Source organism: Tenrec ecaudatus, chromosome 11, assembly GCF_050624435.1.
Source record: "Tenrec ecaudatus isolate mTenEca1 chromosome 11, mTenEca1.hap1, whole genome shotgun sequence".
Lineage (NCBI taxonomy): Eukaryota > Metazoa > Chordata > Mammalia > Afrosoricida > Tenrecidae > Tenrec > Tenrec ecaudatus.
In genome coordinates this window covers 17,876,194-17,889,557 of record NC_134540.1, presented here as the reverse complement: position 1 = coordinate 17,889,557, position 13,364 = coordinate 17,876,194, and the positions used below count along the sequence as shown (strand labels likewise).

At 38.4% G+C, this 13,364-nt stretch overlaps 1 protein-coding gene across 11 annotated transcripts in view; it reads right to left on the bottom strand.

Moving 5' to 3' along the window:
* The window catches only part of MYCBP2 (MYC binding protein 2), a 253,443-nt gene that overhangs the window by 178,311 nt on the left and 61,768 nt on the right, over positions 1 to 13,364 (bottom strand). For all 11 annotated transcript variants that reach the window (XM_075562947.1, XM_075562949.1, XM_075562951.1 and 8 more), the window contains exons 9-14: positions 12,921 to 12,994; positions 10,243 to 10,381; positions 8,513 to 8,589; positions 7,488 to 7,692; positions 5,717 to 5,881; positions 4,244 to 4,402 (exon numbers count right to left, since the gene is read on the bottom strand). In XM_075562947.1, coding sequence (XP_075419062.1) covers positions 4,244 to 4,402; positions 5,717 to 5,881; positions 7,488 to 7,692; positions 8,513 to 8,589; positions 10,243 to 10,381; positions 12,921 to 12,994 — 819 coding nt within the window. The remainder of the gene's footprint in view (positions 1 to 4,243; positions 4,403 to 5,716; positions 5,882 to 7,487; positions 7,693 to 8,512; positions 8,590 to 10,242; positions 10,382 to 12,920; positions 12,995 to 13,364) is intronic.

Genomic DNA, 13,364 nt, shown 5'->3' with positions numbered 1-13,364 from the left:
ACAACTTTCCTCTAGTTCTTTAATGCTTCTTGCCCCCCTCCCCCACTCTCATGACCCCAATTCTATATTACAAATATGGCTAGTCTAGAGCGTGCACACTGGTACAGTTAAGAGCTGGAAACAATAGGGAATCCAGGGCAGATAAACCCCCTCAGGACCAATAATGAGAGTAGCAATACCAGGAGGGGCAGGGGAAGGTAGGGGGAGAAAGGGGGAACTGATCACAATCATCTACACATAACCCCCTCCCAGGGAGACAGACAACAGAAGTGAGTGATGGGAAACAGTGGTTGGTGTAAGGCATGAATAATTTTTTTTAATTTTTAGAAATTATCAAGGGTTCATGAGGGAGGGAGGGTGGGAGAGGCAGAATAATGAGCTGATACCAAGGGCTGAAGTAGAAAGAAAATGTTTTGAAAATGATGGTAGGAACATATGTACAAATGTGCTTAACACAATGATGGACATATGGATTGTGATAAGAGCTGTATGAGCCTCCAATGAAATAATTTCAATATTTTTTAAAAAGACCTTATCTAGAATGTTCATAAGCAATACTTTTCATAGTAACTAAAACTGCAAATAACCTGGAGAGGTTGAAAATATGATGATGTAGCCAAGTACTCATGGTAGCATGGGCGAATGACATGAACATCAGTGATGAGTGTGAAAAAGTTAGAAAACAGCTGGACACAGCAGACTGAATGCTGTGTGCTTTCAGTTACGTGACATGCAAAAGTGTGCAACACAAATCCAGAGAGCTGACGGGCCCATGGCTAGTAACTAGAGGGGTTCAGAAAGAAGAGGTTTCTGAGTGTACATAATATACTCTATCTTATATAACCTGTCCATGTTCAGTTCATGAAAATTCAGAAATGTATCTTAAGCTACCGTATATACTCGAATATAAGCCAACCCGAGTATAAGCCGAGGTACCTAGTTATTACCTGGGAAACCAGAGAAATGGATTGACTCGACTATAAGCCTAGGGTGGAAAATGCAGTAGCTATTGGTGAGTTTCGATCATCAAAACAAATGAAAATAAAATTACTAAAAATTGAGATATCAGTGGGGTAGTGTATTTAAATATTTATTGTAAATATAAGGATAAGTCATTTAACATTAATAAACCAGCATGGTAAGTGGAAAATAGGTTCAACAAAAACAATAAGGTATCAACAATGATACCTTAAGAGTACTATTCCCTGAGCTCAATCAGCAACCAAGCTAAAATGTAAAGAGTAAAAATCCTTCAAAACTGGATTCCTCCTCATCATCCATATCCCAATGCAGAGCTTCAGCTGTTGTGAGGTCATCATAGGCGCTGTCCTCACTGAGATCGCCATCATCACCATCACTGCTGTCATTTTCATACAAAGAGCAGTCTTCACTGCCATCCATAGCATTACGAATACTACATTTCTGGAAGGCACGTCGCACCACATCTTCTGGAATGTGTTCCCATGCATCTCGAACCCACTTTGCTATTAACTCTATGTCAGGCTTCATGAGATTTCCTCCTTTTGTTAGTCAGGCTTGACCAGATGACATCCATTCATGCCACATCCTTCGCACATGGTCTTTAAAAGGCTTATTCAAAGATACATCCCGAGGCTGCAGTACAGATATAAGCTCACCTGGAATAATGGCTAAAGTAACTTTACTAGATTTTGCCAATTTTTTTTATGTCATCTGATAGGTGGGCTCTGAACTATCCCAAACAAGTAGCGATGGTATTTTCTTTAAGGCTGCTCCTGGTCATTGGTTCCAAATTTCTTCCAGCCATTTTTTGTTCCGTCTTCATGCATCCAGCCTTTTAACATGTGCATACATAGTAATTCTTGGTGGGAAATTGATCTTTTTAGGCAAGGTCTTTTTTGTAAAAATAATGACAGGATACAGTTTAGTTCCATTAGCCAAACATGTTAGAACAACTGTAAAAATTTTTTTTCATTTCCTGTGGTTTTGAGAAAAATGGATTTTTCTCCTAAACTTGCCACAGTTCTGTTGCTTAGAAGATCAAAAGTCATGACAGTTTCATCCATATTCCCAATATCTACCACGTCATAATTATAAATCCTTCTTTGTTTTTTAATAAATGACCGGAATGACATTTTTTTTCTTCAAGGTCTGTGGCAATTTCTGGGAAATCTTTGTTCTTTCTCTATTCATGAAGCGCGTACACCATCCTGCTGACACAGCAAACTTTTCAATGCCTGGTGCTTTATATTTGTCATCCTTAGCCATTTGTGGAGCACGTATACGGATTCCCATGCATGTTATGCAGTAACCATTTTGACGACACTCCATAACCCATTTATGCAATTCACTCTCTAGAGCCCCATAAAAGACGTTAAACCACGACGAGCTCGTCTAGCTTTTGGAATCTGTTCCAAGTCAGCCTTCATTTTCTGCCACTCCCTCACTTGCTTTTCTTCAACACAGAATTCCCTACTTGCAATACTGTTATTGCTCTCTTCTGTTCTTGACACAACCTTCATTTTGAAACCAGCCTCATATGACTGGCATTTTTGTTTTGGTACAAGAGTATCCACTTCTAATAGGAAAAAAAAACAAGACTAATGCAGGATGTGAATTAACAGAGACCAGAGCGGAGAGATGGAGCGCAGCCACAGACACATCCTTACCAGTTCAGCTGCCAGCGTAAGTGAATCACTACGGGTGCTTCTGCGAATTGGAGCTGTTCACGTCATAGGACAGCTCTGATTGGTTAGATGTGAGTAAACAAACATTCAAAGCCCTGAAGTGTCAGCGAGGCTTTGATTGAACAGCAGAGAAATGGCAATCATCCGCAAGATAACGGGCACACGTCCCATTACCTGGGGGAGGAGGGTGGCCAGCGAGATGTTACACCTCGCTGGGATACCACTGACCCGGCGTATACATGAGGATATACGGTATGTCTCCTTTTATGTGTGTGCATTACACTTCAATTAAACAAGTAAAATATTACCAGGAAATACCACTTTATGTCCATCAAACTAACAGATAACAAGTATTACCAGACTATGCTATTACTTATACCAGCTATTATCAGACGACTGTTGAAATTCACACACTGCTTGTGAGCACACAGATACATGAGAGCACTCTCTTTGAAGACGGTGGTAGTAAAGCTGAAATCTATCATCCAATCAGCAAACCAGAGACAGTACCATATGTTCACCAAAACACATGCCCAAGGAAATTTTAATTATCTCTACTGAAAAGAAACTGATACAGCTACAAGAAAATGTGTAAATAATTGTGGTACATTAGGGTTGTGGTTTATTACATAGTAATCAACGTGAATCATCAACTTTTAAATGGACTCACAAAGATTCCAAACACAATTGTGAGCCAAAACAATTTGCAAAAAAAATATGAATAATGGATTATCAGTTCTATAAGCACAAAATAGCTATATTTGTGTGCCAAATATATAATATGTAGTATATATTATACCTATTAATAGGAGCTAGAAGTGGAAATTGAAAGCAATTAAAAAACAGACACATATTTCCCCCTAGTGATCCCCAGTAAGACAGGAATCAGAAGATGAGTCCCTTTCTTTTCTTCAATAGCCTGAGGATTTGGGCACCAGATAAAGTAAAGAAAGTGAATCTATACTGTAACCATCTCTTGGTGAAATATCAGATATTCCTAAGGATCATCTCAACTGTCAGAACAGATTAAGGTAACGGCAGCACACTCAGTGAAGCAGGAAGGAAGGGTGTGCCAGATGTGATTGCCATGAGAAATGGCAAACACAAAGTGTGTGGAACAAAGGAGGCTAATGACGTGTTTGAAAACACTTTTTTCAGAATAATTTAGTCACCAACAATGCTAAATCAGGGGCACTATTATGCTTTGTAAAGAAGTGGGGGGGGGGAAATCATATAATAAGCAGTGGAGGAAGCAGAGCAAAGGGATCCCGAGAGAGTATAAAGGATGGACTTCCGGGCCAGGACGTGGCATCTCACAAGCTACACCTAGAAAACACTCCTAAAAAAAATAATAAGCAGGTTCCTTTGCTCAAGTACTGAAAATCTAAAGTATTTGAATTTTCCAGTGATACACCTTTCTCAATGACTATTGACAAACAAGTGTAAAATTCAGTATTCTTCCTAATGTATACATAGGAGACCAGAGCATCTCTTACTTTGAAAAAGGTAAAAATCTTAACACACACCCCTCGGAACGGAATGAAAAGACAACATGAATTTTAATCACCATCAGTTACCTTTCCCTCCTTGGTTCATGGCGCCTGTGTCTCGTCCACATTGTCCTTTGTTATTCACACCAAAGGTCCACACTTCTCCGCTCTTCATTAAAACACAGGTGTGAGCTTTGCCCATGGCTACCTGAGTTACAAAGTGGCCCTTCAAGTCCGTTACCAAACCTATAGGACAGATACGCATCCGGTAAGAACCCATGGAAAACAGTCGGTTACCAAACCTATAGGACAGATACACATCCGGTAAGAACCCATGGAAAACAGTCGGTTACCAAACCTATAGGACAGATACGCATCCGGTAAGAACCCATGGAAAACAGTCGGTTACCAAACCTATAGGACATATACGCATCCGGTAAGAACCCATGGAAAACAGTCGGTTACCAAACCTATAGGACAGATACGCATCCGGTAACAACCCATGGAAAACAGTCAGTGGAATACGAAGAGAGCACTCAAATACAGAACTCCTCATTTCTGGGCCAAATAAAAAAATAACTTACCAGAGTGAGAGATCAGTAGCCTGAAGACTAGAAAAGCTGTCACAAAATTGTATTGTGTCTCTTGAATAAATCTCACAATGCTACCACCCAGACTTGGGAACAATCTTCACTGTGGCACACGATCAAGCTCACTCCCCCCAAGCCCTGTTGTAAGGCCAGTTTCCCAAAAATGCTCAGAAGAATTAGTGGTCCTCAGACTATCCTGGCCTGGCACATGGACCACATAAAGCATCTACTTTACCTGTGCTAATCTGTCTCTCCCAAACACAGTAAAATACTTGTCTCAATATACTGAAATGACACTAGTTTTAAAAGAACCTATGAAATTTCCCAAAACAATATTTTTCTGTCTCTTTTGAACCTACAATGCGTTCAGCCACAATCCAACACATAGCTATCTCCTAACTTCCCCTACGGCCTGTTCTATCAAGTGTCACCAATATGAACATATTTTTTGCATAAACTTTAAGTTGACTGAAACACATTTAATCTTGTCGAAAGTAGTAATGGCAGAAAAAAATCAGTCACATTTTTTCAAGTAGGTATTTAATATGCCAATTTAAATAAAGTTTTTTAAAAAATCAAAGCAACTTGTTTTATTTAAATTTCAAATATCAACCTTGTATCACACTGGGGATACTGTTCTCCATTATTAACTTAGATTTAAATTATTCTTCCCTTAAGGTGGTCTTGGACCTATAGTAGCCTCGGTCTTTCCATTAAACACACTTTAAAAACTTGGATTTTTAGTATCTGATGTAATTTCAAAGATGTAAGGTGGCAGTTATCGAGCGACCTGACATGGTTTGAGCCCTTACATGCAGTTAGGAAAGCACCATAAAATGTTGTGGCGGGGGAAAATACTAAAGAACAAAGATATGCTCAAGTACTGATTTTCAGTCTTATCTTTGCAATACACAACAATTAGAATTGGCCTTTTTGTTTCCATAAAATGTAACATTCTATTTTAACTTACTTGAACTATCAGAGTAAATGGCATCTTTTCCAAACATGTATAGTTCTCCATCCTTAGAAATAACAGAACTACTTCCATTATTGCAGGCTGTATAGACCACAATCTTTCCTTCCATTTTAATGATCTTTTTAGGCTTATAGGGTTTTGACTGCCTTCTGCTCTTGGCTTAAAAGACAAAGAAAAAGAAATTAATACTTGTACGTACAGATGACTAGGGTCACTGGGTAGAGCAAACAACTCATGTGTTCAGTTACTAAACGAAAGGTTGAAACCTTGAGTCCTCCCAGAGTTCCTTGGGAGAAAAAGCCTGCCGATTCTGTACTTTTGAAAACCAACCACTGCAATTCCATGGAGCACAGTTCTAGTCTCACACCTGTGAAGGCCTGTCCATTGGAATCAACTGGACAGAAGCTGGTTTGGTTTCCATATAAAGCCCCCCTCCCCACCGGGGCAAAGGGGAAGAGGATGTTATTTGCATTGGGAAGCCTGTCCTTCCCAATATGCCAATTATAACTAGTCAACCAACCTACAAGCCTCATTTGGCCAAGATCAGATTTCTTTTTAGCACACTGAAATTCCAATGGGAAACACCAAATTTCTACCTAACTTCCAGGGTAGTCTCTGCTTAGTTATTCACACTATCAACACCACTGAATTATCATATTCATATAGATGTGAATTACATATATTATATATGAATGATGTGGGGAAGTATGTGTGAGTGAGAGAATGAATTTAAGTGTGGGTGGTTTGAGCATCCCTGTTTACAAGGTCTTGAAGTCCCAAGAATAAACAAAGAGACAGGAGACCTCAATCTACAGATTCTATTGTGATAAAACCTGCAAACTTTTTGCAATAAAAACAGCGCTGTGCTGGGCCTAATTCTGGTGTTCAAAGACACGAAATGTATTTTTCAGACAGCAGGATCCATACACACAGCGCCTTGAAGCCACTGCTCAACCAAAGATAAAGCACTGGGGGTGAGTGGCCTAAGGCATTTACTTCAAAAACCTAATCCGCATAAAGGTGCTGACTCTGCAGTGCTATCAGCACATGGAAAGTTACCAATGGGGGAAAACAATACTTTGAGGAACAATCTGAAAGTATGCAAGAGATTGAAATTATTTTTCCAGTATGACTATTGGGTTTTTTACAGAAAAAAGACCCAAGAACAGTGACCTATAGGTAACCCTCTTACACAAGGTTGCATGAAGTGTGCCTTCATTCTGAAATATACATCCCTTCAAAAGTTTAGTTTCCTAAAATAATCTAATGGAATAAATCATTGTTCCATTAGATACTGGCATAGTCTGATACGAAAAGCCACGTATCCATAAAGCATATAAAATCCCATGAACACATATTTCAAAATAAAATTGGCAACCATAGTTCTTTAATGAACAGTATACCACCATCATTAAATAAACGTATCCTTGGGGGAGGGAAGGAAAAAATGAGGAGCTGATACCAAGAGCTCAAGGAGAAAGAAAATGTTTTGAAAAAAATGATGACAACATATGTACAGATGTATTTGACACAATGGATATATGTAATGGGCTGTGCTAGGAGCTGTAAGAGCCCCCAATAAAATAAAAATTTAAAAACAAACAAATGTATTCCAATGTACAAATTTTGATGAGGTCTGTATGAGTGAAAAGACTAGGTTGCCTCATAATAGCAACTCGACAGCATGGGGTTGGGTTGGCTGGGTCGAATGTGAGCTAAATTCCAGAGTATTTAGACTGAGTGCCCAGGTGATCAGCCAACTTACTTGATTCTCCATCTTCTCCTTTACTGGCAGATCCTGTAAAGAATATGCTTCCATCCTCCGCTACTAAAAGAGCATGAGAGCCATCGTGCCCAACTGAGAAGTGGACAATCTTCGGAGATTTTGTAATTGGTAACTCAACCCATTTTCCTGCTGAAGGACCACCTTGCTTAATTCCAAGACTCTGGTATTTGCCAGTGTAATATATCTTATATATTAAAAGAGAGAAAAGAATTACATACAATGCCTTTTTGAGATGATAGTACAATAGGTTTTTCATACAAACGAAAAAGACATTCAGTAATTTATCAAAATAAAAACCAAAAAGTACAAGGACACAATCCCTTTTTACTATATACTATTTTATTTCTGCAAACTGAACAAAGAAAGATAAACAACTACATTAAAACAGAGTTCATAATAGTTTCTTCGATCAGAACCAAGAACATTTTCAAATTTATATTCCTTTCCACAAATAAACTCACTGCTTTAGGAAAATCAAAAATTCAATTCATTTTTTTCAAATTGTAAAAACCCTTACTTCCAATCACGCTATATTTGCCTATTAATTTAAATTTTCAGAATCATATAAATTATCTCACTTTATCCTCACATCCACAAGATACAAAACATCCATCCCCATAGATTAAATTCTGCAGTATAAAATTTCCAACCGCCTATTTTTGCCAATTTTTAATCTGTGTATTTCTATGTATTCCCAAGTACAGAAATGTATAATAAACATACTATTTACCAAAGTAAACACAAAATGTGAATTTACCCTAACTCAAAAAATTACAAATTTAAATTATAATAAAAGATATATTTTGAGGTGTAGTATTTCACAGATTGTAGTCTTAAATGTCATAATTTTATCTCATACCATCTTAAGAATATAAAAAAGAAAATCTTTAAAGGAAATTTTTCAAAGATGATTTCATTTTAAATGTTAACTGTAAACCAACCAGCTTACTATACTGTCTCTTAAAGCAGAAAATGTTAATTTGACCCAAAAGAGAGTAGTTTACCTTTCCATTTGCTGTTTTCATTAAAGCAAACTCTCGTCCTGCACCAAGGATTGCTGACTCCTCGTCAAATCCCGTACCTAGTATACAATGAGACCAATAAATGCGACAGCATTCTTCGTGTGAATGATGTCAAGCACAGCATGCATGAACTCAGGTGATTAAGAAGTTAGTATCACTCGAAAGTAAGGATGACAGGAGATATGTCATGTCTGGTTACAAACAAACATGCAAAAAACACAACAATAAAAAGTACTATACTACTTCCAAGGAAGGTAAAGTTATCTTAAGTTCCATAATTTGTCCCAAACTACAAATTATTTTTTAATGTAAACAAAACACTTAAAAATTCAGTATCCACAGTATTCCTTGTATGAAGGTCCATAACTTAATTGTTGTTTAGGAACCTGGGAATAGAAAGCCCATGAATCATATCTCATTTAAACCTCACAACTATTTTGCCCCTTCCCAAAGGACAAAATGTAAAGGTTGGTGACTGGTGCAGACACAGAGTCATTTGGGGACCTGGAGAAGGTCATGTAGCTGTCTGAATACACATATTTCTGATACTTTATTCCAAATTCTCTTCTACAAAAGGATATTTCATGTTGCCACACTATTAATCAGTTACATATGTATATATACATACAGACTTAGGCACATTTAAAAATTTGCAAAACTGTCAATCAACAATTATAATTTTATATGGAGGACAATTTATGATCTTGTACAATGATACAAACTATTAACAATCTTATAAGCGTTTTAAATTTTAAAAGCATCATCTCAATTTCAATATTTTCTATAGGGGAATAAAAAAATTAACATATGCCAAGTAAAGCAATAATTTCAAGTTAGTTAAATTTAAAGAAAGGGCAACCGAAAAAGATGGATCTTGCAAAATCTATCACTTAGATGATGGTACTGTGAAGTTTGGAACATAATTGAGACCACAATCTGAGACCTTCAAGGAGACCCAGTGACCCTAATTGTCTGAGCACAGACGCTACAGCCCAGAAATACTCTGTGCCCAGATCGCTTTCATCCACAGGATAGATTATTAATCCACATGTTTCCATTGTCACAACCAATGGAATCATTCCAGGGATATCTTGGTAATATATTCAAATGAAACTTAAAGGCATGAATGAGAGAATTATTATTGAAGTGACATTTTAAATAGAAGTTTCTAATAGTTTAACTGAGTATATAGGGTTGTATCAACTAACAATATCCACTGAATTGCCCACCCACATTTCCTTTGGACTATTCAAAATAAAAATGGTAGATTAGGCAACACCTGACAGTGGTCTTCCAGTCTACTGCTGAAGGAACCATTTTCCCTTCCCATCACACACATCAACTCATGACTGTGCTCCACCTCCCAGACAGCAGCACAGCTAAAAAGATAAGCTAGCCTGTCGAAAGCACAGTATTCGCTCTCTAAAGAATGAAGAAGATGAACATTTAAATGTGAGGGAAAAGCTTATTAGTTTTCCCCCGTTTAAAAGAACTTATCGTGAATTACATGATGGTTTACAGAGATGTTATATCAAACAATTTTTTCAATTATTTATTTTTATTAAAAATTTATTTTTATTGTGTTTTGGTGAGTTTACATAGCAAATTAGGTTCCCATTAAACAATTTCTATACATATTGTTCAATGATATTGACTACATTTTTTTACATTATATCAACATTGTTTGGGAAAGGCTTATTTTGCCATCTTACTTATAATATGCAAGTCCTTTTCCAAATCAAATAGTGAGATACCACAGGCATGTAAGCATTTTCTGGCCAGTTTTAGTTGCAATTCTTGTTGTAGCACAGGTTCCGTGCTTGTGGCAAATATTCTGACAACAAAACCATCCTAAAAGAAATAAAAAACACCCACAGTTACATTGCATAAGTTGGTCTTATTTGGTACACAAGATCTATTTCAAAGGTAAAGGAGCAAAAAATGTAACTTTGCGGAAAAGGTGAGCCTGATCCAAGGCAGCATATTTTCTTTTTAAAAAATTATTTTATCGGGGGCTCATACACCTTTTATCATAATCCACACATACATCCACTGTGCTAAACAGATTTTTACCTAAGTTCCCATCATTATTTTCAAAACATTTTATTTCCACTGGAGCTCTTGGTATCAGCTCCTCATTCTTTACCCTCCCCCTGACCCTCATGAGCCCTTGATAATTTATAACTTTTTTTTCATGTCTTACACTGGCCAATGCCACTCTTCACCCACTTTTCTGTTGTCCATCCCCTTGGGAAGGAATTATATGTCGATCATTGGGATCAGTTACCCTTTCTCCCCCTACCTTCCCCCTTAACCCTCCTGGTACCGCTACTCTCATTATTGGTCCTGAGGGATTTATCTGTGCTGGATTCCCTGTGTTTCTAGCTCTTATCTGTACCAGTGTACATGTTCTTCTCTAGCTAGCTTTGCAAGGTAGAATTCGGGTTATGAATTGTGTGTGTGTGTGTGTGTGTGTGTGTGTGTGTGTGTGTGTGTCGGGGGGTAGGGGTGGTGAAGCATTAAATAACTAGAAGAAAGTAGTATGTTTCATCGGTGTTATACTGCATCCTGACTAAGTCAGCGTATTTTTAACTATCTCTTATGCATGTGAAAACTGGACAATGAATAAAAGAGATAGAAGAGTTGATGTATTTGAATTATGGAGTTGGTGGAGAATATGAAATATAACACGACTTCTAGAAAAACAAACAAATTTGTCTTGAAAGAAGTACAGCCAGATTCCATGATGTTCACCTTCCCTACACGATCACTGAAGACAAAGCAGGTACATAAGCAAATGTGGTGAAGAAAGGTGATGGAGTCCGGCTATCAAAAGATATAGCGTCTGGGGTTTTAAAGCCTTGAAGGTAAACAAGCAGCCATCTAGCTCAGAAGCAACAAATCCCACATGGAAGAAGCACACCAGTCTGTGTGATCACGAGGTGCTGAAGGGGATCAGTTATCAGGCATAAAAGAACAAAAAATCCTATCATTGTGTGCTCACCTCCCAGATACAATCGCTGAAGACAAAGTGAGTGCATAAGCAAATGTGGGGAAGAAAGCTGATGGAGTCCGGCTATCAAAAGATATAGCTTCTGAGGTCATAAGGCCTTGAAGGTAAACAAGCAGCCATCTAGCTCAGAAGCAACAAAGCCCATATGGAAGAAGCACACCAGCCTGTGTGATCACGAGATGTCAATGGGTTCAAGTATCAGGCATCAAAGAACAAAAAAACATATCATTGTGAATGAGGTGGAGTGCGGAGGAGGGAGCCAAAGCCCATCTGTAGGCAACTGGACATCTCCTTACAAAAGAGTTGCGGGGAGGAGACGAGCCAATCAGGGTGCAGTGTAGCAACAATGAACCATATCACTTTCTTCTAGTTCCTAAATGCTTCCTCCCCACCCACTATCATGATCCCAATTCTACCTTATATATCTGGCTAAGCCAGAGGATGTACACTGGTACAGATAGGAACTGGAAACAAATGGAATCCAGGACGAATGATCCCTTCAGGACCAGTGGTGAGAGTGGAGATACCGGCCAGGAGGAAGGGTGGGGTTGAGAGTGGGAATTACAGGGATCTACATAGAACCTCCTCCCTAGGGGACGGACAACTGAAAAGTAGGTAAAAGGAGACGTCGGACAGTGTAAGATATGACAAACTAATGTTAATTTAAAAATTATCAAGGGTTTATGAGGCAGGAAGGAGCCGCGAGGGAGGGGGGAAAATGAGGAGCTGATGCCAGGGGCTAAGTGGAGAGCAAATGGTTTGAGAATGATGAGGGCAATGAATGTACAGATGTGCTTTACACAATTGATATGGATTGTGACAAGAGTTGTACGAGGCCCCAATAAAATTTTTTTTAAAGTACAGCCAGAACACTTCTTAGAAGTAAGGATAAGAGGATCAAGTATGTCTCCTACTTTAAGGAGACAGAATTCCCAAATAAGGTATCATTCTTGGTAGAGTGTCCACAAAAAAAGGAAGCTCTTCAATGAGATGGACTGACGCAGCAGCTGCAACAATGGACTTGAATATTGCTACAACTGTGAGGGCCGTGCAGGGCAGGGAATGCTTCCTTCTGCTGGGCAGAGGGTCGCTAGGTGTGGGAGCCTCTCACCGGCACCACTGCCACCACCAACACAGCCTAGTAAGGAGCCTTCCTGAGCTGGTGGTGAAGCACTGAGCTGCTATCAACAGCTGTTCCACACGAGAAGGAAGTGCCCATGTGCTGACGCAAGATTACCGCCTTGGAAACCCTCAGGAGCAGTTCATGCTGCTTGCCAGGGTGTGGCTTCACTTTGGTATATTCTGACAAAATGAAATAATTTCAGGTAAAATGCTTCCTTCCACATATGCCAGTTACTCATGATTCAAGGTACTTACATCTCTTGAAGCAGCTATTTGATTAATATATTCTCCATCAGTGAATAAAATATTTTGACCTTCAGTATGGCAATCTGCATGGAAGGAAAAAAAATATCACAATATAAATAAACACCTCATAAAATGACTTTGCTCCTCTGCTGAAGTCAGAATGAGAGCTCTCCAGGAATAAGGATAAACTTAACTAAAAAGGAGACTGTACTTTTTGATGACATTACAAATTAGCAGATATTTAGTAATTTACCTAGTTATTATAGCTTTGTGCTTACATTTATAATTTCTTCCACATTCAAAGTCCTGAGAACTCACCTAATTTCAAAAGGAATTAGTATTTAATATATCTGGTAGTAAACATGCACCATGATGAACAAACTACAATGTTGGTTATTACCATTTCAATACAATCACATGCGATGTACCCTCAGACATACATCACAGTAATTA